Source organism: Schistocerca cancellata, chromosome 2 (assembly GCF_023864275.1).
Source record: "Schistocerca cancellata isolate TAMUIC-IGC-003103 chromosome 2, iqSchCanc2.1, whole genome shotgun sequence".
Classification (NCBI taxonomy): Eukaryota; Metazoa; Arthropoda; class Insecta; order Orthoptera; family Acrididae; genus Schistocerca; species Schistocerca cancellata.
In genome coordinates, this window is record NC_064627.1 from 903896855 (window position 1) to 903924355 (window position 27501).

Genomic DNA, 27501 nt, shown 5'->3' on the forward strand with positions numbered 1-27501 from the left:
TAGAAACTGCTAACAAAATAAGTAACAACTGCATTGTAACTAACCATGGAGTTAGGCAAGGTTTGCAGTCTTTCCCCAATCAAATCAAGTTTATATATAAATTATATGATTAAAATGTGGAATTAGGAAAGAAAAGAACGACGAAGAAACAGAATGAGATGAGAACCATTATACAAAAACATTAATGTATGCTGTCTGTCAGTTTACAATATCCACCCCAGAAGAAGAAATAAAAAGAGATATTTTCAAATTAAACTAAACTGATAAAAATTGTAAGTTAATGGCATTAAAAAGATGCAATCATTAAATAGTGGTAGTAGACTAAATAATCAACAATTACATTCTTCTAACTAACTGACCAGCCACGATTCTTTGCACTATGATGAAGTTATAAAGAATGAAATACCAAAATTATGGGGTGTCTGTACGACAAATAAAATGGCATTATACGTAACACATGTAAAGAAATGCTAAAGAAATTTTATAAAACACAAACTGTCCCATTGAGGTTTTATGGGTCTGAATCATAGACCGCAAATAAGAAATATAAAAATTCGTAGTGCCGTCATAAATACAATTCCTCAGATCAGTTAAACGATGTAAACTAGAAGACGAATTAAGAAACGAAGATATTAAAAATGACATTAAACAACTTAAATAACAGATGAAATCGACGCATATTGGTAGCAATGGAACACATGAACAGTATGCAATACGGCAGATATTCTATAAAAACTTTGAAACATATACCAAAGGGTTAGAGAACGTAAGTCGGCCCAGGGAACTATGGAGCTAAGAAAACTCAAACTGGAAAGCGTTCCTTGAACCAAACCCATGAATTTAAATGATCATGGTGATGATCATGACAATGATAATCACCTGATTACCGAATAAAGAGTACTGTGTAAAGTAGGGCACGTTATATCAATATTTGGCAGTAACAATCCGTAGAGGTATGAAGTGGAACGAGAATATAGGCCCAGTTGTAAGTGAAGCAAACGACAGGCTACGACGGATGGATAGGGCATTGGGAAAATGTAATTAATTTTTTTTTTTTCAACACTTCTCACATCTCCCATATAGGCATTTCGCTTTAATTGCTAAAAACGCTGATTCCAAGACTAATTTCGAATCCAAGATCGTTATTAAATGGCTAATTTTATGAAGAGTGTAACAAAAAGATACGACCAATCTTTCGTGAAACATTCCTCGCACATAGAGAAATAAAATGTGTTATACTGACGTGGGTCTGCTGACACTATACTTATATTCTATAGCTCATTTTCTACTTCCCTTCATAATGACAGTAATCACGGGAAAACACACAGAAACAGAACGTTCGACCATTGCATGAAATGTTTTCTTACATGAAACGTTACAGTACGCTTTTCGTTATGTTTGGTTAGAAGATGTAGTAATTTGTAACCCTTCGGTTCACCGCCAGTATTTGCTGTTGCTGTAGAACTAAGGTAATGTTGTCATGTGACTCACTTCATTGCTCGTGTTATAATGTGTTAGTAGCCCATATGTTGTGACAAGCAACTAAATTCATTGTTGACATGCTGGTAATTTCATTGCTCTATTAGCATGTATCACTTTGCATAAACTGCTTAGAGTTCGTCACGGATTGTCCAAGCACGTAGCATGAACTGTTGGTTGGGCATCAGAGACTGTGCACACAGATAGACTCAAGCCTTTAGTGTTCACCACTGATTCACCACTGACTTGGTTTCCAGTACAGTTCAATGGAAGTGTACTCAGATGTGAAGTTGGCAGATGCCCATTTGCTGTAGGAATCTGCAGATGGTAATGATCCCAGCGCCACGAGAGGAGTTCGTTGGAAGCAATTGATCGTCTTCTTAGGGAGCATGGGACGTTTGAGCCTGCTATTCGCTTCTCGGGGAGGCCATAAAGGACTGGGACACATCAACTGGAGAAGGAACTTCTTAATGCTGTTGGGAGGCGTACAAGGACATATCAGCTGGAGGAGGAACTTCTTCAGGCAGTTGACGAAAACCATAGTGTCAGCGTAAGACAGTTAGCGGCAATAAGCAGCGTTCACCACATGACTGCCCTGAAGAATGATACATGAGAAACTCATGTATGCGAACGAAGTACAAGGTTTTCAGGCAATACACTGTAGCTGATGTTTCTGCACGGCTGCATTTCAGCGAATGGTTCATTCAGCAATGTCAGCCCGCATTTTATTGTAAAATTGCTCTTCACGGGTGAGTCTCAGTTTTAACCTGATCAGATTGTAAACGTTCTCATTTAGCACACTTGCGCCATCGAGAATCCTCACGAAATTGTGCAATCACGTCATCAAGAAAGATTTTCTGTCGGCGTTTGGGCCGTCACTACTGGTGGCCGTTTGTTAGGGCCTCATATTCTTCCAACCAGGCTCAATGGAGAAAGTTTCAAGGGAGGAACCATTCTTTCTCGTAGAAAGACTTCACAACAGCGGTAAAACCTGTACTTCGTGACTGATGGAGCTCCTCCTCATTTAAGTTATAAGGTTCTTGGGCTTCTTATAACAGATTCCGTGAAAGACGGGTAAGGAGAGACGGACCAATTGCTTGGCCTCCACGCCCTCCTACCCTAAAACCACCAGAATTTTATTTGCGAGAGCATTCGAAAACTTCTTCATAAAAAACCCCGATACTGCACGTACAGAGTCTTTGAGTCCGTATTGTGGAATGCTGTGAAACTGTACGCAATTTTCTAGGGCTGCATCTTCCAATAAGTCATCCATTGCTTGTATCATTGCTAATGGAAAGTATTTTAAACACTTCATTTAGGAAATAGTTTCATACTGTGCTGAAACGTTCTTTTCCTGTTTGTTTCCCAAGATTAATGTATTGAAGAATTGTAGAAAGTGAGCTACAACATGGAAGTAAAGCATTTCTGCAGACTTATTTATATAACATATTTTCTCTTCTACGTGATTGAAATGTTTCCTGAGAATTTGGGCATCCCTTTTTTTTGCACACTCTGTATAACAGCTGGAGTAGTGTGAATCCATGAGTACATAGGACTAACGTGCATTAGAATCAAATCAGGACACCTGATGTCATATGTAACTGGACACCTGATAACAGCCAGGGGTTAACCACAATATTACATGGACCGGCCAAGAATATGGAGAGACATTACGATGCCTAATACGATGTAGGAAAGCCGTTGGCATTCAAAAGACCGCGGATGGCAACCAAATGGGTCCTGCTACGAAAAGAAAAGGCATCCCAGGCCATCACTCACGGTTGTCGGCCATAGTATGGCCGACAGTCAGGTTGGTATCCCAACGCTCTCCAGAACCCCTCCGGACATGTACTCGGCCTAGAATCCCATTGACTGGAGTAGAATTGTCTCCATTGATGAGTCCCAGTTCTAACTGTCTTCCGATTACCAGTGAAGTTACCTGGAGACCCCCTGGACAGTGATGAAATACGGATCTGAATGTCCGTAACTTTTCGTCCTGATAACCAGGAGTGCCATTCCTTTTCATAACAAAACCCCTTCGGTTGTCTTCCGTGGCACCCTTACAACACAGTGGTATATCGATGATATTCTAAGCACCGTTTTATTCTCCTTCAAGGGAAGGCAGCCTGGGCTTACATTTCGGCAAGATAATGTCCGCCTACAAAAGGCGAGAGTTTCTAATGCTCGTTCCGTGCTCACCAAACCCCACCTTAGCCAGAAACTTCCCCGGATCTCTCCCAAATTAACAACGTTTGTAGAATTATGGTCAGGGCCCCTCAACCAGCTCCAGATATTGACAGTCTAACCCGTTAGTTGGGCATAATTCGGCCCGATGTCCCTCAAGAGGAAACCCACTATCTCTGTCAATTAACGCTAAGCTTAATAGCTCCTCGCATAACGGCTATAGATTCACCAACTAATTAATAACTTGCAAGATTTGTAAAGCTCTTTCTCCTCAATCAACCAGCCAAGTTTTCTGAAACTGTGATCATTTGTTAGTCTGTACACATACATCATCTCTGTACCAACTCGGATAATTCTACCGTGGTCCATCGCAATTTATTTAGTCTTAAGAGTGCATTTTAGGACAAGACGTACCAATGGCTTCTCAGAGGAAGGATGCTGATGGAGGAACTCAGTTAGGCTCATTAATATGCCTGTAATGAGACATCTTTGACAAGTACATGCCAGTAAGAACTACTGTATCTAATGAAATTAATATTTTGACATAAATTAATATTAATTGGGAATGATCTATATCTTTTAGGCATCAGACATCAGCAGAGGCTGGTTTGTAAACACACCTGTCCCTCCCACGTGCTTATTATCCCAGCCTCGAAGAGTCTGTCGATGATATCATTGAGCTGTTCAAGGTAAGGCCAACCCTTGCGGACCGCAAACACCACGTTCTCCCAGTAGATATCCTCGCGCATTGGTCGCAACCATTTACTCAGCGCTTCCTCGTCCATGTAGTCACCAATGGCAAAGTACTCTGTGGGCAAAGAAGGGATCACTTCACACCAAACTAGCCTTTACACTAGCTATCAGTGTAGTTCTATGATACTATCAAACTTATCTAGGCGAAGAATAAAAAATTATTACAACCTGTTGCATTAAATAATACGAACACAGACGTTAATCTGCAAAATAAATTCGGAAGTTTTGTATTTCTGTGAAGGTGCTAAGGTAAATTCACATATCAAATAAGAAAATAATATTGTTTCTGTTAGCTGTGCATCCGGATTCATGTAACTTTAATGGAATTTGAGCTATGGACAAAAATATGAAAAACTTTAATTATGTATTTACAATCGCTAGTATTACATACTGCAGAAAACTTAGGATCTAAATTTTGTTTGTTATGTGTGATACTTTTACTGACATCTTCCACCATGCTGTCCATGTCCCTGTCCTGCGTAATAATTACACTAAGTTCAATTAAGTACCTTATTCTGTCACCTTACTTTGACTCATTAAGTACAAGGAGACATTATTCAACTATATGAGAAAAAGCCCCCCCATGAACCATGGACCTTGCCGCTGGTGGGGAGGCTTGCGTGCCTCAGCGATACAGATAGCCGTACCGTAGGTACAACCACAACGGAGGGGTATCTGTTGAGAGGCCAGACAAACGAGTGATTCCTGAAGAGGGGCAGCAGCCTTTTCAGTAGTTGCAAGGGCAACAGTCTGGATGATTGACTGATCTGGCCTTGTAACAATAACCAAAACGGCATTGCTGTGCTGGTACTGCGAACGGCTGAAAGCAAGGGGAAACTACGGCCGTAATTTTTCCCGAGGGCATGCAGCTTTACTGTATGATTAAATGATGATGGCGTCCTCTTGGGTAAAATATTCCGGAGGTAAAATAGTCCCCCATTCGGATCTCCGGGCGGGGACTACTCAAGAGGATGTCGTTATCAGGAGGAAGAAAACTGGCGTTCTACGGATCGGAGCGTGGAATGTCAGATCCCTTAATCGGGCAGGTAGGTTAGAAAATTTAAAAAGGGAAAAGGGTAGGTTAAAGTTAGATATAGTGGGAATTGTGAAGTTCGGTGGCAGGAGGAACAAGACTTCTGGTCAGGTGACTACAGGGTTATAAACACAAAGTCAAATAGGGGTAATGCAGGAGTAGGTTTAATAATGAATAGGAAAATAGGAATGCGGGTAAGCTACTACAAACAGCATAGTGAACGCATTATTGTGGCCAAGATAGATACGAAGACCACATCTACTACAATAGTACATGTTTATATGCTAACTAGCTCTGCAGGTGACGAAGAAATTGAAGAAATGTATGATGAAATAAAAGAAATTATTCAGATTGTGAAGGGAGACGAAAATTTAATAGTCATGGGTGACTGGAATGCGAGTGTAGGAACAGGGAGAGAAGGAAACGTAGTAGGTGAATATGGATTGGGGCTAAGAAATGAAAGAGGAAGCCGCCTGGTAGAATTCTGCACAGAGCACAGCTTAATCATAGCTAACACTCGGTTTAAGAATCATGATAGAAGGCTGTATACATGGAAGAATCCTGGAGATACTAGACGGTATCAGATAGATTATATAATGGTAAGACAGAGATTTAGGAACCAGGTTTTAAATTGTAAGACATTTCCAGGGGCAGATGTGGACTCTGACCACAATCTATTGGTTATGACCTGTAGATTAAAACTGAAGAAACTGCAAAAAGGTGGGAATTTATGGAGATGGGACCTGGATAAACAGAAAGAACCAGAGGTTGTACAGAGTTTCAGGGAGAGCATAAGGGAACAATTGACAGGAATGGGGAAAAGAAATACAGTAGAAGAGGAATGGGTAGCTTTGAGGGATGAAGTAGTGAAGGCAGCAGAGGATCAAGTAGGTAAAAAGACGAGGGCTAGTAGAAATCCTTGGATAACAGAAGAAATATTGAATTTAATTGATGAAAGGAGAAAATATAGAAATGCAGTAAATGAAGCAGGCAAAAAGGAATACAAACATCTCAAAAATGAGATCGACAGGAAGTGCAAAATGGGTAAGCAGGGATGGCTAGAGGACAAATGTAAGGATGTAGAGGCTTATCTCACTAGGTGTAAGATAGATACTACCTACAGGAAAATTAAAGAGACCTTTGGAGATAAGAGAACCACTTGTATGAACATCAAGAGCTCAGATGGAAATCTAGTTCTAAGCAAAGAAGGGAAAGCAGAAAGGTGGAAGGAGTATATAGAGGGTCTATACAAGGGCGATGTACTTGAGGACAATATTATGGAAATGGAAGAGGATGTAGATGAAGATGAAATGGGAGATACGATACTGCGTGAAGAGTTTGACAGAGCACTGAAAGACCTGACTCGAAACAAGGCCCCCGGAGTAGACATTCCATTGGAACTATTGACGGCCTTGGGAGAGCCAGTCCTGACAAAACTCTACCATCTGGTCAGCAAGATGTATGAGACAGGTGAAATACCCTCAGACTTCAAGAAGAATGTAATAATTCCAAACCCAAAGAAAGCAGGTGTTGACAGATGTGAAAATTACCGAACAATCAGTTTAATAAGCCACAGCTGCAAAATACTAACACGAATTCTTTACAGACGAATGGAAAAACTAGTAGAAACCAACCTCGGGGAAGATCAGTTTGGATTTCGTAGAAATACTGGAACACGTGAGGCAATACTGACCTTACGACTTATCTTAGAAGAAAGATTAAGGAAAGGCAAACCTACGTTTCTAGCATTTGTAGACTTAGAGAAAGCTTTTGACAATGTTGACTGGAATACTCTCTTTCAAATTCTAAAGGTGGCAGGGGTAAAATACAGGGAGCGAAAGGCTATTTACAATTTGTACAGAAACCAGATGGCTGTTATAAGAATCGAGGGACATGAAAGGGAAGCAGCGATGGGGAAATGAGTAAGACAGGGTTGTTGCCTCTCCCCGATGATATTCAATCTGTATATTGAGCAAGCAGTAAAGGAAACAAAAGAAAATTTCGGAGTAGGTATTAAAATCCATGGAGAAGAAATAAAAACTTTGAGGTTTGCCGATGACATTGTAATTCTGTCAGAGACAGCAAAGGACTTGGAAGAGCAGTTGAATGGAATGGATGGTATCTTGAAGGGAAGATATAAGATGAAAATCAACAAAAGCAAAACGAGGATAATGGAATGTAGTGGAATTAAGTCAGGTGATGCTGAGGGAATTAGATTAGGAAATGAGACACTTAAAGTAGTAAAGGAGTTTTGCTATTTGGGGAGCAAAATAACTGATGATGGTCGAAGTAGAGAGGATATAAAATGTAGACTGGCAATGGCAAGGAAAGCGTTTCTGAAGAAGAGAAATTTGTTAACATCGAGTATAGATTTAAGTGTCAGGAAGTCATTTCTGAAAGTATTTGTATGGAGTGTAGCCATGTATGGAAGTTAAACATGGGCGGTAAATAGTTTGGACAAGAAGAGAATAGAAGCTTTCGAAATGTGGTGCTACAGAAGAATGCTGAAGATTAGATGGGTAGATCACATAACTAATGAGGAAGTATTGAATAGGATTGGGGAGAAGAGAAGTTTGTGGCACAACTTGACCAGAAGAAGGGATCGGTTGGTAGGACATGTTCTGAGGCATCAAGGGATCACCAATTTAGTATTGGAGGGCAGTGTGGAGGGTAAAAATCGTAGGGGGAGACCAAGAGATGAATACACTAAGCAGATTCAGAAGGATGTAGGTTGCAGTAGGTACTGGGAGATGAAGAAGCTTGCACAGGATAGAGTAGCATGGAGAGCTGCATCAAACCAGTCTCAGGACTGAAGACCACAACAACAACAACATGAGAAAAAGTAAGTTAGTTACAAACTACGACGTTCACACACTTTATTCAACATGCAAAGTCACTACAGGTATACGAGTTTAGGTTATGACATGTTCGATATGCCTGCCGTCATTGGCTGTGATGTGGCGCAAACGAAGACACGAAATTCTGCATGCCACGCTGAAGTCTTGTAACATCGATGCTGTCGATGACCTACTAAAAAGCAGTTTTCAGCTCACCAATGGTTTCGGGGCTATTGCTGAACACCTTGCCTTTAATATAGCCCCAGGAAAAGGAGTCACTTAAGTTCAGATCAGGAGGATATGCAATCCGATCGAGGTTCATGCCAGAGGCTTCTAGGTACCCCAGAGCCAGAATGCGGTCCACAAAGTTCTCCAGGACATCAAACACCCTCCTGCTTCGAAATGGTCGAGCTCCGTCTTGCACGAACCACATCTTGTCACTTGGATATTTGGTATGAAATCATTTCTCGAGACCTTCAATACCGTTGCACAGTCACCGTGCCATCAAGGAATATCGCACGGATGATTCCGTGACTGGACATTGCACACCTCACAGTCACCCGTTAGGGGTGAAGAGACTTCTCGATCGCGAAATGCCGAATCTCAGTCCTACCAAGTGCTCCAATTTTGCTTATTGACGGACCTATCCTAATGAAAGTGGACTTCGTCGCTAAACCAAACCATACATGCGCAAAGTTATTCTCATCATGACCAGCTGGGGCTACGATGCAGTTTGAATGTCCTAATGTAAACCGTTCAGAAATATGACGATTTTATATCATATAGTTCAATAATTGTCACCCTGTACGCAAATAAAAATTGTAGTCGCCCGTTTTATGTATCTCGATCAGTGCCTTCTATCTTTTTGTAGTTTACTTGTTACAGTTTTTATTAGATATATGGTCAGGATCCGCTGCAGATACCTCATTGGCTCAATAACAAATTAAATACATTTCATTTGCATAGTCAGTCTATACATCAATTGAAGCATCCCGCTTTGCCATTAAATCTGTGTGTAGTACGCTGCTGTAATTTCAGATGTCTACATCCAGATACCCAAAAACGTACAGAGCTATCTAGTGCATTGCGGGTGCCGCAGCAGGTGACGTGACGTCAAGTACAGATCAGAGCGAGTTTAACGAAGGACATCAGTGACCGGCTCGCGCATGGGTCCTCCTGCCAAGTGTCAGAACTGCATGATGATCAAAACAAAACTACCTCCGATTTCTTTAATATCTGTCGTGTTACAATACCTCCACCTACCCTGTTTTTCGCACTGTGTTTCAGGCAAGGAAATTAGGACTAAATCTCATCGTCCCACCAAAGAGAGCCATAGATTTGTTGGGAAAAAGTTAACAAGAGCAATAATTTGGGCAGTTGTAAAATCAGCATGTGTGGCACGTTTCTTATGCCTTACAATCCCAACATACATTAAATCTTGCGTGTGACACTCTCAATTCTACCTAGAACTACGACTCTTCATACCAAAACATGTACAAAATAAACCATTAACCTTGTGTGCATCTGTGTATATGCCAGTGCGACACTTTCTAAACAAGAAAGAAAAATATTTAATTATTGGAACTCTATCCCAATCAGAGCCAGTGCTCAAAACTGTACAAACTGAGCTTCTGCTCAAAAGAATAAACAGAATAATCTACTGAAACCATAACAGTTTTCGGCCTCAAATGCCCCTTCCAGATTGATTTGCATATCATTTAGCAACGGTTTGCATGTTGCTATCATACACATTTTGAGTTTACACATGCTACGAAGCACTAAAGTGACATTTTTCTTACGCCACGTAGCAAATGATGCAATCTGAATTGCACGCACTACGTCTGACGTTAGCGCACGTTTTGTACATATATCAGTAGGCTCAGTGCAGCCAACATCACTGCAAGTGCAGCCAACATCGCTGCGTCAACCTTCGGGCCTACCAGCCGGATCGTCCAGTAGCAAAGAAACAAAAAGTCCCACAAGTCACTTAATTAAAGCTCAGGATTGTCACTCAGAGATGGTGCTATATGTACCCACCCTTGTCAGACCATACGTATAAAGAAGTCATCAGGAGAAAGAAGCAAATACACTCACAACTGCTGTGTGGAGAACAGAACACGCAGATACAGTTTTTCACCTTTTCTGTGTGACCCTTGTCTTCACACTGAAAGAACACCGACCATTAGCTGCATTCGTTAGAGAACATATTCTCACGCCTAGCAAACGCGTTCGTAAAGAAGATATTGCTCAGAAACCAACATATCAGCTGTCACATCACTGCAACGAATTAAAAGGAAATGTAAACCTGATTTACATCTGACACTTACACAAAGAAAGAAGTACATAAAATCCAGTGCCACCACCACACAATTAAATAAGTTAGTCAACTAATCAAAACATTATACACAACAAGTCATTAAAAGATACTTGCCACCATTTTCAGTCCTGAAGGTGCAGCCTTAAAATTGACACGCTTGTGATTGGAGACAGCATTCAACTTAATAAACATGTTTGTAACTGAAATCTGCCCCTTGCTTATAAAATCTATTCCCAACAAAACTTTGCTGCACAAATTTGCTACGATGATCTTTTCTTCGAGTATAACCTCACTCTTTAATGGCCTTACGTAGCTCTGAGTTGGAGATTTAATTCCGAATCTTGTCGCAGTTCAAACAACAAAAAATGGTTCAAATGGCTCTGAGCACTACGGGACTAAACGTCTGAGGTCATCACTCCCCTAGAACTTACAACTACTTAAACCTAACTAACCAAAGGATGTCACACACATCCATGCCCTACAAACAACAGTTTTCATATTTCTAATACGATTAAAAAGGATTATTTGGACACACATAACACATTACTATCTTCGTCGAACAAAAAATCTATTTCAATACTGTTTCCTGTAACATTCATGATAGGTTGAAATTTTACTTCTGGCTCCCTTTTCAATTCTGTCTCTTCAGGCAGATCACTCTCAGTTCCGCTAAAACTATCAACAGCCACTGCATTTACTCAGATATCACTGAGAGCCTAAGTTTCATTGTCGTCATAAAACCCTTTCTAAATTTGGACAGAATTTCTTCGAGAACGCAGAACTTTCTGGTTATTTTTAATTTTTCCGTTGCCCTTTACAATGATACCAACTCTTTCCCCATCTCATCTTGTACAACGTAAACCTTAGGACAGTAATCACAGTCATACATTTATCTTCACCAAGCCAAAAACCAGTGTCTGGATCGTTGTCAATAACATACTGTTCTCTGTCATCTATAATGAGGAATGTTTACATTTGTTAGGGAACGGGAGATTAGAGTGTTGCAGTCAGTGAATCTAAAATAAGGTTCATCGCAACAACCAGCTGCACATTGTTAATTTTGTCAGCACATGCAAGTTACATTGCGTGCCCATCCTCCGTAACAGCAGCCACAGGTTCCAAATCCTGTTTATCAGTATCTAGGAACTGTGACTCTGAAACAATCTTTATCTCTGTCATCAGAATAACGGTTTACTATACCCTCTGTTGTTGTCCACCTATCGTGCTGTCAACCGTAGCAAATCATAATTGTGATTAAATAGATAATTTAAAATCTACATCCGCTAAGGTTCCACTTCGATTATACTTTTTGTTGCCTCAATGATCGTTGTCTCCAAACTATCCATAATATCTCGTTGCCCATCACAATCTCGATAGAAAATATCTGTGCCTTCTTCCTTCCTTCTAATCGTTACTGCTACCTTTTTTTCTCATCACTTATCTGGTCCTATTCTTTGCAAAGTTTGTCTTACTTCATTCTTTTACCGCAGGCGACAGAAAAGCTAGTTTCCTGGTTTCTGCCTGCCTATTACCACTATACCAGCCATCATCTATATTTCTACTAAACTCACGACTACCATGGTTCTCAGAATCTGGTTGATATTTACACATGTCCCACTAAAATCTGTTCCTATACGAGTCTTACACATCCCTCCAATTCCGTCCTCCCCGATTGTTACCATTATTCTCTCGAGAACTGTTTGCATTGTTACTATAGCATACTGCATTACGCATGCCCCCCGTGTAATCAAGAAATTCGTCCATCGATACTATAGGGCTATGGACTAAAGCCCGCAGCAGACATTACGGTAAGCGGCACTTCAGAGTAGATGACTTGCACACCGTTCCCAACGGGTTATCTAGATGTACTAGTTTCTGCCCTTCGGCCTGACAGAACTCGATCGCACTTATCCTGTCATTGTGATAGCACAGCCCATTTAGAAGAGGGTTCTGCAATAGCAGGTGTTTTCATATCCCGCAGTACGTATTTAACAGTTGCTCCTCGAATGTTTCGTAATCAAAAAACGCCGGAGAGATCTGATTCGCCCATGTTTGTGCGCTGCCACGACGCTGGAGCTTGATGAACTTCATTTGGTTAATTACTGTGGTAGCCTGCCCACTCGTGTAATATAAGGTGCCTCAGATGCTGGTTTCTCGGACAGCTAATCAACAATTAAAGCAAATCACTTTAATGGTCCTTATTACGTTAAAGTAGATTGACAATACTTGGCGTCTTCACAAAGACTGGTCGTATGCAATTGGCGACAGGCAGATAATCAATGACCTTCAATGAATACAATTTCCATGCAAGTATATGACACTGTTCACAGGTCACGGCTCGTCTTCCTGTGCAGCTCTTCTAGTGCGGCCGCGGCTCTTTTTTTCTTTATTGTATTTCAGTGGCCCGTATGGGTTGGGCTGGTACCAGCATAGTCGCCGCTTTTCAGCCGAGAGACAGACAGTATGTACAGAACACGGAGACACTTAAAACAACATAAAGGAGGAAATATGGCAAAACAGACACATAAAAGGGGAATCATAGTGAAAGATAACGTAAAAAAGGGGGTGACTGTAAAAATCTAAAAACTGTACACAAAAGACTACACACTGTGACCATTAAAAGACTCACAAGGCGAAGTACGGCCGGAGCATAAAAGTAGCGTTGGGCGGCGTAGCACGTAACAATCACTGACAGCAACACTATGTACAAGTCCAGGACACGATTAAAATCACAGATATTGACGTCACAGGAGAACAGCACCAAACACAACATTGACGTAGCAGCTGCGGCTGGGCGGCGCGTCGCATTTACTCTCTTCGTGTAGAGGCCGGTCCTGTCGTGGTGACGTCCTAGTCAGCGTGCTATTGGCTGACGTCATCTCGCAGCCCTCTCTGCTGTATCGTTCTTGATCTTCCTGGCGGCGCTTGTCCTTACGCCGGAACAGTTACTATGTTACTTAATTTAGTTCTTACCGAATTCTTTCTCCCTTACCCCTTCCTCCCTCCTTATAGCGGTGTCCAGTTCTGTTCTCATTACTGCCTCGCATTGTATCACCTCTCCTTCACCTTTAGCCATTCGGGTAAGAGCAGAGTCGTCTCCTTTCGTTTGTTCTCATACTCCTTCTGCACATTCTCTACGCCAAATCCTTCTTTATCTCGGTTATCCACTCTACCACCTACTTTTAAATATGAGTGTGTTGAGTGCTGTAACCCTCTAATACAGACCGGGTTTGCTCGATCTGATCATTGACGTGATTTTCTACCCACTTCACCCTAGTGAGAGGGCTCTGGTGTCTTTTTGCGATGGGCGCGAGGAAAGTTATGAGACTGATATTTTATCTAACATAGTTTTACCTTTTAAGGCAACAATATTGTCCCCTTCAAAGCAGTTTCCTTCGGCAGCTATACAGCGTTGTTCCCAGTCTGGCCAGCACAGCTGAAAGCCTTCAACTCGAACGGCCTTTAACATGTCGCTCACATCCTTTTGGGTGTTCTCCAGAGTCTATGAATGACACAAGGACTCAGATGAGGTGAACAGCGGGGGGAGGAGGGGTGGGGGCTGTGTGAAAACAGGAATGCCTTTAGAGGTCTAAAATTACGTGATGGAAGTAGCGTTGTTATAATGCAGCAGCCAGTTATCTGTCATGTCCGATATCATTCGATTCACCATTTCCCTTAGCCTTTCAAGGACATCTTTGTAAAATATTTGGTTGTCAGTTTGGGCTGGAAGAAGAAGTTCTTCATGTACGACAACCCTATTGTCAAATAACAATTCAGGATTGTTTTGATCCTTGATTTACTCATCAGGTCAGGACATGTATCAGTGTGCCAGTCTTCACTTTGTCGCGTTTTGTCAGGATGGTATTAAAAAATTCAGAATTCAGATCACAAGGCTGAACCATTCATGGTCGTTGGAAATACTTTGAATTTTAATGCACACTTTCCGTCCCCTCAGTTATGAGATTTCCGGCACCATTTTGGCACAAACTTTTCGCATTTCCCAAACTTCTCTCAAAATTAGATGTACTGTGAAAGAGTTTAATATGTCACACATCATCCATGTTGTTAAACGTCTATCTGATACCACTACAGCACGCACGCACACTTTCGACGTGTCGTCGGTTTTCGAAGGTGAAGGTCTCCCTGAGCAAGGTTTATCTTCAACTTGTTCTCGGCCTTCCAATAATTATTTGTGTCTGCGGAAAATCTGTGCTCTTGATAACGAATGTTCCCCATAGGCCGGTTTCAACTTTTCAAAGTCATTGAATAACCTTGCTCTAAATTGCGTTCTTCCTGTTTTGTAACATAGAGCAAAACCCCAGATTCACTGATGGAACCGCTTGGTGACTGTACGGAGCTGAAACTTAGAGAGAACATCTGGAAGGGATGAACACACCGGTCTACACCAGTAGAACAACACAGCGGTGCCAGATCTCTCGCAATGGTGTCTCATTACTTTTCTCACACATCTCGTATACGGCAGAGAAAACGCCAAGCCTTATAGCCATCTAATTGTTGACACCTTTCAAGTCATTGTTTAGCTTAAGTTTAGTTGTGTCAGAGCAACTGTAGCATCTACAGGTCAAGGGTAACGATAAACATTTCTCAGAACCACGCTCCTGGTATTGTAAGTACTATTTCACTGTCAACGACCTCTCTTGTATGTTTACACGGAGCGGTGTGCTGAAGAGCTGTGTTTTGGAGACGTAGGTTATTATACTTTATTAACTGCTAACCATGGTTCATGCCTCTAAGTTTAGGACCAAATAGAACTAGACTGAGAAGGAATTAGACCAGACTCTTCTAGAGGTACTTGTGCAAGAAGACGACTGCGGAGATACTGATGTTCATTTGCTGGCAGAGAGGAATATTTCCGAGCAATCATGTTAGTGATTTTGAATTGAGTGTGACGAAGGTTTGCCATCATTTGATACTGAAGTCTACGTATTTATTGGTGGGGACAAACCAACGAAATGAATTAAAACTGACATGCAAAAAAATACATCCCAGGTAGCAGGAAAAAATATTATCAAGACTTTTCCAAGCCCTGCAGTGATGGCACGAGGTATTGTATAGAACACTGATTCGCTCCATAAAATCATTATTACTGATATGATTGTTGAAACTGTGCAATTTACAGACGTATACATACAGAGAAAAAGACAAGATTAACATTATTCTAGAGTTATGGATGCTAAGTTGACCGAACGAACTGAAATGTGGGCTCTATTAGTTGTTTTGTTTTGTTTTGTTTTGTTTTGTTTTGTTGTCGTTACAAGTGGAAAACACAAAAATGCATTGAAACTTTGCCAAAACGACGGAACAGTAATGATTATTTTCAGGTCGTACATGATATAAGAGACTTCTTATTATTTTGTAAAGTGTATTAGATTTGATGATAAAAGAACTAGAGATGTAAGACGTAAAACGGAGAGGTTATCAGCTATTAGGAGATTTGTTGATGCATTTGTGAAAGACTGCGTGGCTAGGCACACTCTTGGAGAATTTGTTACTATGGACGAGAAATTAGAAGCATTCAGAGGTCATTAAAAATATATTCCAAAGGAATCAGCTAAATGTGGCATAAAATCTTTGCTCTGTGGCATGCTCTCATTCTACTATGGTTTCTAGGAAGTGTACTATGGAAATCTGGACCATATTGTGTTTCTATTAACCCATTTGACATTGTGTTCGAGTAATCGAGCCGAAAAAAGCACCAGTAGAAATGTGGTAATGGATAACTGATATACTAGCTATTCTCTACTGTCTCTCTCTCTGCTGCAAAACAAAGTCACTTGTGTAGGAACCCTAAGAACGGATAAAAAAGATATCCAGACTGAGCTTTTGTCCAACAAGGACAGAGAAATCGGTTGGACATTTTGTCTGATACCACAAAGGCATTACTATGGCACACGTAACAAATCTACTGTACTCATTTCCAGTATGCACAATGAAGGAGCAGTAAATGAGGCCACTAAGAAACGTAACATAATAGTAAACTGTAGTAAGACAAAGTGTGGAGCTGAAGCTGTTGAGCCGGCCGATGTGGCCGAGCGGTCCTAGGCGCTTCAGTCTGGACCCGCGCGACCGCCACGGTCTCAGGTTCTAATCCTGCCTCGGCCGTGGATGTGTGTTGTCCTGGCCGGCCGCTGGTGGCCGAGCGTTTCTAGGCGCTACAGTCTGGAAGCGCGCGACCGCTACGGTCAAAGGTTCGAATCCTGCCTCGGGCATGGATGTGTGTGTTGTCCTTAGGTTAGTTAGGTTTAAGTAGTTCTAAGTTCTAGGGGACTTATGACCTCAGCAGTTGAGTCCCATAGTGCTCAGAGCCATTTGAACCTTTTTTGTGATGTCCTTAGGTTGGTTAGATTTAAGTAGTTCTAAGCTCTAGGGGACTGATGACCTCCGATGTTAAGTCCCATAGTGCTCAGAGCCATTTGAACCATTTTTTTAAGCTGTTGACCAAACGTGCAATAAAAAGAATAACATTAAGATGGACAATGGCTATACATTACGCATTGTTGAACGTGGCTTCAATCAATGCGCAGCCTTTGTTTTAAGCAAAAGGAAAGGGGACATACATCCAAGTTACGTTTTTATAAAGAGTCTTTCTTTTCAACGCATGAAGCGACATTTTATCGAAATATCTGCGATACTAGCTTTACCAGCTGATGTTACAATGTGTCTGCGTCGTTGCATAGTTCAAGAGACGCATATATAAGAGCAACCAACGTAGAAAAATTTTGATGTCGAATTTGTAGAAGGGCCAAGAATAACTCCGAAACAATAAGATTCAATTCTTGTAACGATTTTGTTTGCAAAAATTATTCTCAAACAACTGTTCGCAGCCAAAAGTGCAGTGTACATTAACCCAAGTTTGGAGACAATCAACTTGCAAGTAAGTTATTCCAATGGAGCAAATTTGAATTTATAACATGGATGAAACTACTGTTAACCATAACTTTAAGTGTTACTTGTAATTATTGTAATAATTATTAAATAGATAGCAGTAAATAGCCATTTATCATCAATGTGTACGTAATACACCGGACGCCTGCTACTGAAATATTAAAGAGAGCCCTCGGCTGGCTGTTCATCCTCTCCTTTAAACTCCTTATTGGTGCCAGTTTCTCCATGATATGTCACCATTGTGCTTAAACATTTTCTTCAACAGAAATATATTTTCTTCCCCTGCATAAATATGTCGTCTCCACGATCGGAAGCACACTCCCAGGGCGACTGTTTAATAAGCTAGGCATGGCTAGCATTCTGCAGAGGCAATATTAAAACAATAACAAATGCTGCTGGGACTTAACTATAGTGGACCACCACCAATTATTGCTAGTGTAGTAGCGGTGACCGCAAGCTGTGCATGGCCGCTACTATGGTGCGCTGGAGTCCCGGACCATCAGCCTATGCATGGTCAGTCCGTGCTGCCATGGTGACTGCTGCTTCTCACTGCTGTTGTGCCGGCAGCATTCGCGAGTACGGCATGACAGTTGCTGCTACCGATGGTGTTTTGTGATTCGTAACACAGTTACAATGTGTCTCTCTCGTGGCTAGGCTTGTGGTTCTCTAATGAACGTCTACCTCTCAGTAATTCTAAGATACGGAGCTACCACTTCAGCAAGACAGCTGTTGTCTCCACTCTTTCACCAATATTGAACGAATATCCTGCTGTCCGCACTCCTCCGCGGACCCCGACCGAATTGTCTTCTTCCACACCATCCGGCTGGGGAAAGCTCGACGTGCATTTTTCGCCAACAACGTAAACCGCCGATCGAAAGCTCGGAAAACACCCGTGCGTCAATTGCGTATCAGTTCGAATACTGTGCAGTCTTCCTTCAAAGGCGTGTAAAGACGGGTCCTCCACTGCTAGTACAGGGACATGCGTTCACTGTGACGATTTTTTGCGTCACGAACTGCAGTCAAGTCAACGGACTATTATTTTTGACACACTGGGAACAGGAGGACCAGAGCACGTACGTGAACTTGAAGGAACGCAACAGTCTTCTCGGCCATCCAGTTTCCGGCTACCAGCAGCGTCTCTGAGAAATGTTTGCACCACCAAGCGGATACGGTTCCAGTGGTAACAGGAGACAATATGAGGTCCATGCTGAAATGCGGACTGCACCTCTCCTCGCGGGGAAACAGTTGCCGCTCCCACATTGCTACGCAACATCTGCGAAAGAGGTTAGCCATTTCTCCTCTGGTTATACTTACAACACAGCCAAACCCCTTCTGCTACGTCTCCACTATGTGTGACCCAGTGACTCCCTGTGGCTCGGACTGTGTGTCCTCTTGTGACAGCCCCTGTTGTGTCAAAACGCAAGCCAGCTACCTTTCGCATACCTGCGACCTACTCTTCCCACTGCGCTCTTCAGTATCACCTGCTACATCTGTGGCTGTCCGATGGATAACAATCATTCGTCCCATCCATCTGAAGTGACTGCATGCGTATTGGTACGATCGAATTCAGTGTAACAACCACTGTCTCAATAAACATAGAACACGACCAAATAAAGTAGAAGAATGACGTGTCGAAAGGGCCTGACGTCTTCCACAGTGACATGAAAGTTGCTGCCTCTCGCTGCTGATGTACCAGTGGCATCTGTGAATATTGCGTGACCATAGTTACGATGCAATGGAGCCGAAGCTATGAATGTGTGTGATCAGAGCCGCACTGTCATGAAAACCGTTGCCACGTGCTGCTCCTGATGTGCAGGCGACGTCAATTCATTTGCGGCGGAAGCAAAGAAACTCCTGCCCCACTTTGAGTACATCTCACGTGCTATGCGCAGCTAATTCAGATTAACCTCCAGGTGTGGTGGCAGCGCACACTAAATCCCCGATGACAATTGCAACGGTACATTAATAATGTTGTTGTGGTCTTCAGTCCTGACACTGGTTTGATGCAGCTCTCCATGCTACTCTATCCTGTGCAAGCTTCTTCATTTCCCAGTACCTACTGCAACCTACATCCTTCTGAATCTGTTTAGCGTATTCATCTCTTGGTCTCCCTCTACGATTTTTACCCTCCACGCTGTCTTCTAATACTAAATTGGTGAGCCCTTGATGCCTCACAACATGTCCTACCAACCGATTCCTTCTTCTAGTCAAGTTGTGCCACAAACCCTTCTTCTCCCCAATTTTATTCAATACCTCCTCATTAGTTATGTGATCTATCCATCTAATCTTCAGCATTCTTCTGTAGCACCACATTTAGAAAGCTTCTATTCTCTTCTTGACTAAACAATTTATCGTCCATGTTTCACTTCCATACATGGCTACACTCCATACAAATACTTTCAGAAACGACTTCCTGACACTTAAATCAATACTCGATGTAACAAATTTCTCTTCTTCAGAAACGCTTTCCTTGCCATTGCCAGACTACATTTTATATCCTCTCTACTTCGACCATCATCAGTTATTTTGCTCCCCAAATAGCAAAACTCCTTTACTACTTTGAGTGTCTCATTTCCTAATCTAATTCCCTCAGCATCACTCGACTTAATTCGACTACATTCCATTATCCTAGTTTTGCATTTGTTGATGTTCATCTTATACCCTCCTTTCAAGACACTGTCCATTCCGTTCAACTGCTCTTCCAAGTCCTTTGCTGTCTCTGACAGAATTACAAAGTCATCGGCGAACCTCAAAGTTTTTATTTCTTCTCCATGGATTTTAATACCGACTCCGAATTTTTCTTTTGTTTCCTTCACTGCTTGCTCAATATACAGATGTAAGGACATTACTAATATATATGGGTGTTTTGAATGTTTTTCCCTCCTCTCATTGCCGTGGGGGTTGTTGCTCGTACTGATAGCTTTATGTAAAATAAAAATGTAAATAAATTCCTGATATACAAATCCAGAACATAAAATATTAGATTGGGTTATAGATGCGGAACGTAAATAATGTTCGCCAACAACGGCTCTAAAGTTGAATACCATTCACAGTTTATTCCATTCTTGCACAAAGTGAACAGCAGACTGGTGAAAACCAACTTACCATATCTATTTGAGATCTAAAATGGCTTGAGACTCATATTGTAAATATATATGGTATCACTGCAAATGTTTTAAAACGGTAGAGTTAAAAAAATTGGTTCAAATGGCTCTGAGCACTATGGGACTTAACTTCTGAGGTCATCAGTCCCTTAGAACTTAGAACTACTTAAACCTAAGTAACCTAAGGACATCACACACATCCATGCCCGAGGCAGGTTTCGAACCTGCCACCATAGCGGTCCAGACTGTAGCGCCTAGAACCGCTCGGCCACCCTGGCCGGCGGTAGAGTTCACAATTCCGAAATATTGTATGTCCAGGCCAGCAATAGTCATCGGAAATAAAAGTCCATTCAACAAACAATGTAATGTAATGTAATGTCAATGTGTCGAGTCGAGTGAAAATATCCAGCTTGTTGCAGAATATCTCTTTTTAATTGCGAGTTAGACCCGTTGTCAGTATTTTATAGTTCTCCTAAGGAAATAAATCTATGCTCTTTTCTTATAGTTCAGACCTTATCAAACCTGTATTTTATAAAAAATGTTTGTATTTGTCAGGTTTTTCTTGGAATACAGGTACAATCTCTTAAGGAAGATTGTGGTTGGCATTACGCATAGATAGAAAAAGATATCGCCTTAGTACTTTCGCAATGCTACAGAGGGAACCTTTGTCCTTCATGGAATGTACATAATGCATTAGTTTAACTCGAATTTTTGACTGAGATACACATGAAGAGACATAAGTGACCCTTTCGCGTCGTTTATATAAAAAATGTTTGATGCCGACTGCCAATAGCTGGTTTATCGACATAAATGAATATTTGATACTGTAGGAAGAGAGTGATCCGTAGCACCGCAACAGGATTTGGAGCGACTGGAGAAAGAAGGAAGGTGTGTAGGTACTGGATTGGCCTCAGAGTCGCCTGACGCTAATGTAGTGAAAACGTATGGTCTTGCATAAAAAAGAAGTTGCAAGGAAGAAAGATCTTTACTTTCAAAAGCTTGTTAACTCCAAATTCGACGAATTTGGAGGCCCTTTCCACGTGGATACTTCGACAATATGGTTTCAAGAATGTCACGGAGATGCCAAGCAATTATTGACACTGCAGGTGAGTGGACGTATTATTAAGCACAACTGCACTTATCTTTCGTTAATGTACACTGAAGTGTAGGGCCCCGCCACACGCAGAAGTGCAGCAACACAACGTGGCACGGACTCGATAAATGTTTGAAGCAGTGTTGGAGCGAATTGACACCAAGAATCCTGTAGGGCTGTCCATAAATCCGTCACCGTACGAAGGGGTGGAGATATATTCTGAACAACAATTTGCAACGCAATCCCAGATATGCTCAATAATGTTAATGTCTGGAGGGTTTGATGGCCAGCGGATGTGTCTAAAGTCAATAGCGTTCCTGGAGCCATTCTATAGCAATAATTGTGGACGTGTTCGGTGTCGTTTTGTCCTACTGGAATTGCTCAAGTCTGTAGGAATGCACAATGGAAATGAATAGATGCAGGTGATTATACAGGATGCTTACGTACGTGTCACCTGTCAGAGTCGCATCTAGACGCATCAGGAGTCCTGTATCACTCCAACTGCACACGCCCCACACAATTAGAAAGCCTCCACAGCTTGAACAGTCTCCTACTGACATGAGACGCCCGTGGATTCATGAGTTCGTCTCCATACTGGTACACGTCCATCCACTCGATACATTATGAAACGAAACTCGTCCGACTAGACATGTTTCCAGTCATCAACATTCCATTGGTGGTGTTGAGCAGTAATTAAGTGTACAAGAGTGGGTATTTGGGTCCGAAATCCCTTACCGATGATTTTTCATTGAATGGTTCGCACGATAACACTTGTTGATGACCCAGCACCGCAATTTGCAGCAATTTGCTGATGGGCTGCACTACCATCAAGTTGAACGACTCCCTCCAGTCGTCGTTGGTCTCGTTCTTGCAGGATCGCGGGGGTGTCGGAGATTTGATGTTTTACCGGATTCCTGATATTCACGGTACACTTGTGAAATGGTCGTACGGGAAAATCCCCACTTCATAGCTACCTCAGACATGCGTCGACTATAGCACAACATTCAAACTGACCTAAATCTTGATGACCTGCCATTGTAGCAGGGGTAACCGATCTAACAAGTGTGTCAGACGTTTTTTTGTCTTATAGAGGCGTTGCCGATTGTAGCGCCGTATTCTGCCCGCATACATATCTCTTTATATTGAATATATGCCTGTACCAGTTTCTTTGGCACTTCAGTTGTTATAGTTTGTTGTGAAATACATTTTCCTACTGATTAACCCGAGCATGATCTTAGTTGACAGAGTGTATAGGAGTAAGACTACGCTTATATTTGTAGTATCTTTAGTTTCATATTTTTTCGCCTTAGTTTGTTTTTAAGTAGGTTCAAAATAGAGCCGGCCTCGGTGGCCATGCAGTTCTAGGCGCTTCTGTCCGGAACCGCGCGACTGCTACCGCCGCAGGTTCGAATCCTGCCTCGGGCATGGATGTGTGTGATGTCCTTAGGTTAGTTAGGTTTAAGTAGTTCTAGGGGGCTGATGACCTCAGATATTAAGTCCCATAGTGCTCAGAGGCATTTGACCCATTCTAAATAGAAAATCTTGTTTCCTTATACGTCTTTCATTACGTATACTTCCCAAAACAAAAGCAGTAAAATATCGTTGCCAGACACAATATTCTTTGCTCTTAAGTCTCCAGGATGCCGCAACGCATTTAAGTGAAAACCTCTAACAGCGCTGGTTAAGAGTTAAACGTATAGGTATCAGCAGAAGCGCTCAAAAATGCTGATCAAAATAATATACAAAAAATGTTCTCAGTTCGGTATCTACAGCAACTGCACATTTCAAATGCCGAGAATAATATTCAGTTTCTGTTTGCTGTATTTTTACGATATATGCTCACAAGGTACATCAATTTTTTTTTCGAAATGATCTCTTTCCACTGCTGCTGTCCGAATTCATATATCTGCAATAGAATTGGACTTTTAGGTGCCGCTACGAAAAATTTTAATTTTTCCATTCAAGCTGGTAATTCAAAATAGGAGACGTATGATGTGAATGTTGTTTTTCTGATTGCGATTGTATTTATCAACACAGACTGCTATGATATTCGAGTACCTGTATTGTATAATTAATTATGCGGACTTTAATTAAACATTTCAGTCATTCACATTTCATTGGCTAATTAAGTATGTAAATAAACATGTTAGTACCTCGTTCGATGTCCGTTGATGAGTGTTTATATGATGTAGTTATATACTCTTTGTCGATAAATTGTTACTACTGTTTTTAAAAATATTGCGAAAATAAGTTACAATTATTTTCTTGGTTCAACAACAAATTAAATATATCCTTTGCATAGACAATCTACACTGTGGTGACAAAAACCGTGGAATAGAAACATGCACATATACAGATGGAGGTATTATCGCGTGTACGAGGCGGAGCTGTCAATTTAGTGACATGCATCCTACTGCTCGACTCGCTGCATGTCACATCGTTGCTGCTGTCACTCTTCGCACTACACTTCACACAGATGTCCGGACGCGGATAGGGAGAGAAAGTTGCTGCTTTGGTCGAGTTCCTGCTCAAGCTGGCGGGGAACGACAGCGGCAACAAGGAGAGCAGAGCGAAGAAAGAGCAGTACTAACGCTGCCAGAAGATCGGGCATGTAGCCAAGACCTACAGGGGTACAGTTGCACGTCCAAATTGCGCGAAAGCACACGATACTCGCGATTGTGACAAACCGAGAGATGTCACTGTCACATGCGTAAACCGCGGCGGCGCCCACGCTGCCAGTTCATGCAGCTGCAGCTACATAAAGAGCTGTGTACGGGAGAAGAGGTAGGAGAAGGAAGGCAAGACCGAAACACGAGAACAGGCTGTCCCATGCGATACGCGGCCGCCCCGCTCCCTTGCCCACCTTACCCAACAGGTAGAAGCGAGTCGAGCCGGCACAACGAAGGCAACGGTGACTTCCACGAAACATTGCGGACAACCACCGACGATGCGTTTACCGCACTCAAATGCTTTACGGTGGAGGGGAAGGTGGCCCTGAGGGTGGAGTCAGGTGACAACACCACCAGTTCGGGTTGGACACAAGATCGCAGACGATCGCTACCTTGGCTGCTACTGAAACGCACGCAGCTCAGGTCGTGGCCATGGAGCTGGAGATCACTGCCCCAGACAAGGCCGCCATGGACACAGTCGCCTCAAAGGCCCCTGCAGACCAGCAGGAGATTGAGAAGGTAGCGATGGATGCGAATATGCCGGACTCCTCCGCTCCCTCTCGTGGAATTGGGGCGACAGAGCCCGAGAAAGAAGAAAAGCCGTCGTTTATGTACCTGCCCTTCCAGACGGGAACATAAAGATGGTGGCGCTCCACAAGATCACTATGTCTCTCTGTGACGGTTCCTATCCCCACCACGACTATCCGTGTAGCTTTGACAGATGGACGTTCCTGAAGTCCCACGCCAACCCCATCCATCCAGAGTGGGGAGAGAACCCTTGAATTGGTCCAAAATGGTTCAAATGGCTCTAAGCACTATAGGACTTACGTGAGGTCATCGATCCCCTAGACTTAGAACTACTTAAACCTAACAAACCTAAAGACATCACACACATCCACGCCCGAGGCAGGATTCGAACCTGCGACCATAGCAGCAGCGCGTTTCAGGACTGAAGCACCTAGAACCGCTCGGTCATAGCGGCCGGCCGTGAACAGGATATTTAAGAAGTAGGTGCTCATCCTGAGACGAGACCTCAAGCTCATTAACTCCTATCCCGCCAAAGAAGCGGTCATCTCCAGAGAAACACTCCACAGGGTCTTTACGTCGACGAGCTTTCTACATCAAAGCAGCCAAAGGAGAAAAGGGGAGGTGGCAGCCAAGGCTCTCAAACTACATATCACTATTGTCAGCCTGACTGGCAGCCCATGCTTTTATTTATTTTTTCAAATCCACACATCACAAACACGGATCCACCACGGAAGATAATCAAACTCGGACCAAAAGAAAAACCACCAGGAAACGTTCCTAATGAGCATGAAATGCAGGCACCTCGAGCCGAGGAATGGCTCTTCATTCATCGAACGAACGAACGGAGCTGTCATTTTTAATCACATGATTCGTTAAAACGGTTTCCGACGAGGCTACGACCAAACGACGGAAATTAATAGACTTCGAACGCGGAATGGTAGTTGTTGCTAGACGCATGGGAAATTCTATCGCGGAAATTGTTAGACAATTCTGTATTCCAAGGTCAAGGATGTGCCCAGAATGCCACATTTCAGGCGTTTGCCTCTCGCAACGGATAACGCTGTAACCGATGGCTTTTCGTTTCCTACAGAGAGCAGCGGTATTAGTCAGTGCTGGCGGACGAGAAATATCGGGCGAAACGAGCGCAGAAATCAGTGTGGGTCTCGCGACGAACGCATCCGTTAGAACCGAGCTCAAAATTTGTTGTTAAAGGGCTGTTGTAGCAGACGACCGACGAGAGTGCCTTTGCTAACAGCTCGACTTCGGCTGCTGTGGCTCTTCTGGGCTCGAGACCATGTCGGTTGGACCCTAGACGACTGGAAAACTGTTGCCTGATCAGATGAGTCCAGATTTATTTGTAAGAGCTGACGGTAGGGTTCGAGTGTGGCACAGACCACACAAAGCCATGGACTTAGTTTATCAACAAGGCACTGTGCAAGCTGGTGGCGCTTCTATGGTACTGTAGGCCGTGTTTGGATGTAATGGACTCGGTCCTTCGGATGATCCACTACTTGGAGGCCATTTTCAGCCATTCATTGACTTCATGTACCCAAACGATGAAATTTTGATTGATGAAAAAGCGCTGTGCCACCGAGCCACAGTCGTTCACATTTGGTTTGAAGAACATTCTGGACAGTTTGAAAGGTCTCTGTTGGATTCGTTTCATGTAAATTTCTTAAATCTGTTGTCATTTACGGCATAAATTCCTCTTCTAAATTTACTGTGGCGTTTCTGACTATCTGGGACGAGACTGAGTAGTGGAACGTGTTACTTTCACACATAAACAAGAACGATCTATCACACTACTACACTTTGAAACACAGTTTATATGTAATTCATGTCACACAGTCTCATACGGAACCTACATCCGCTTTCTTTTATATACTGTATATGATAAGATACTGTCATACCCCTTCCCTTCTGTGTGAGAGGATGAATGAGCAAATGTATTTCTAGTTGCATGCTTGAGGGTAGCAGACAAGCCTGTCTGCTAGAGAACAGTAGGACCAACGTCGGAACAGGTAGCTACGCTTTCTAAAAGCAAAGAGGTTTCTATCCTTAGTATGGTCCTGTCCGTCGATTGTCATGTTGGTATAGGAAGCTGCCCCTCTGGCCACTTCCGTTTGTATTTGTGAGCCCCCTCAGGAAGGGACCAGGTCAGTCTGTCAGTGGCGAGCGTCTGAAGTGGTAAGATCTCTGGCTAAGCGCGTGTCTGTTAAGTCCGTAGGACAATGGATTTCTTAAGTTCAGCCTAACTGAAAATTTAATCACGTTTATTTCAGGTTTAGCTCTAAAATATCTAATGTTATCTTAAATTGCAACGCAGTGTAATTCGCGTGTGAAGTTCAGAATATCTTCCGGCAGTTGCTTTGTTACTACTTTGTGAGTAAAGTGGAACCACGTGTTGATCAGTAACTCTAAGATCATCAATCTTAAATGCGAGTGTGCGTGAGATTATAACATCTCGTCTTAACAATATTTTTCAATATAGCAACTTTTCTTTATGTTCAACCCATGTGCGGTGTACTTTGTGAGATCACTACCACGTGCTTATATAATTGTTTGACCCATCAGATTAATAGTAAGAAGTTAGTAACC

At 42.4% G+C, this 27501-nt stretch overlaps 1 protein-coding gene across 1 annotated transcript in view; it reads right to left on the reverse strand.

Moving 5' to 3' along the window:
* The window catches only part of LOC126159769 (glutamate receptor 1-like), a 108621-nt gene that overhangs the window by 10202 nt on the left and 70918 nt on the right, over positions 1-27501 (reverse strand). The window contains exon 6 of the mRNA XM_049916574.1: positions 4284-4471. Coding sequence (XP_049772531.1) covers positions 4284-4471 — 188 coding nt within the window. The remainder of the gene's footprint in view (positions 1-4283; positions 4472-27501) is intronic.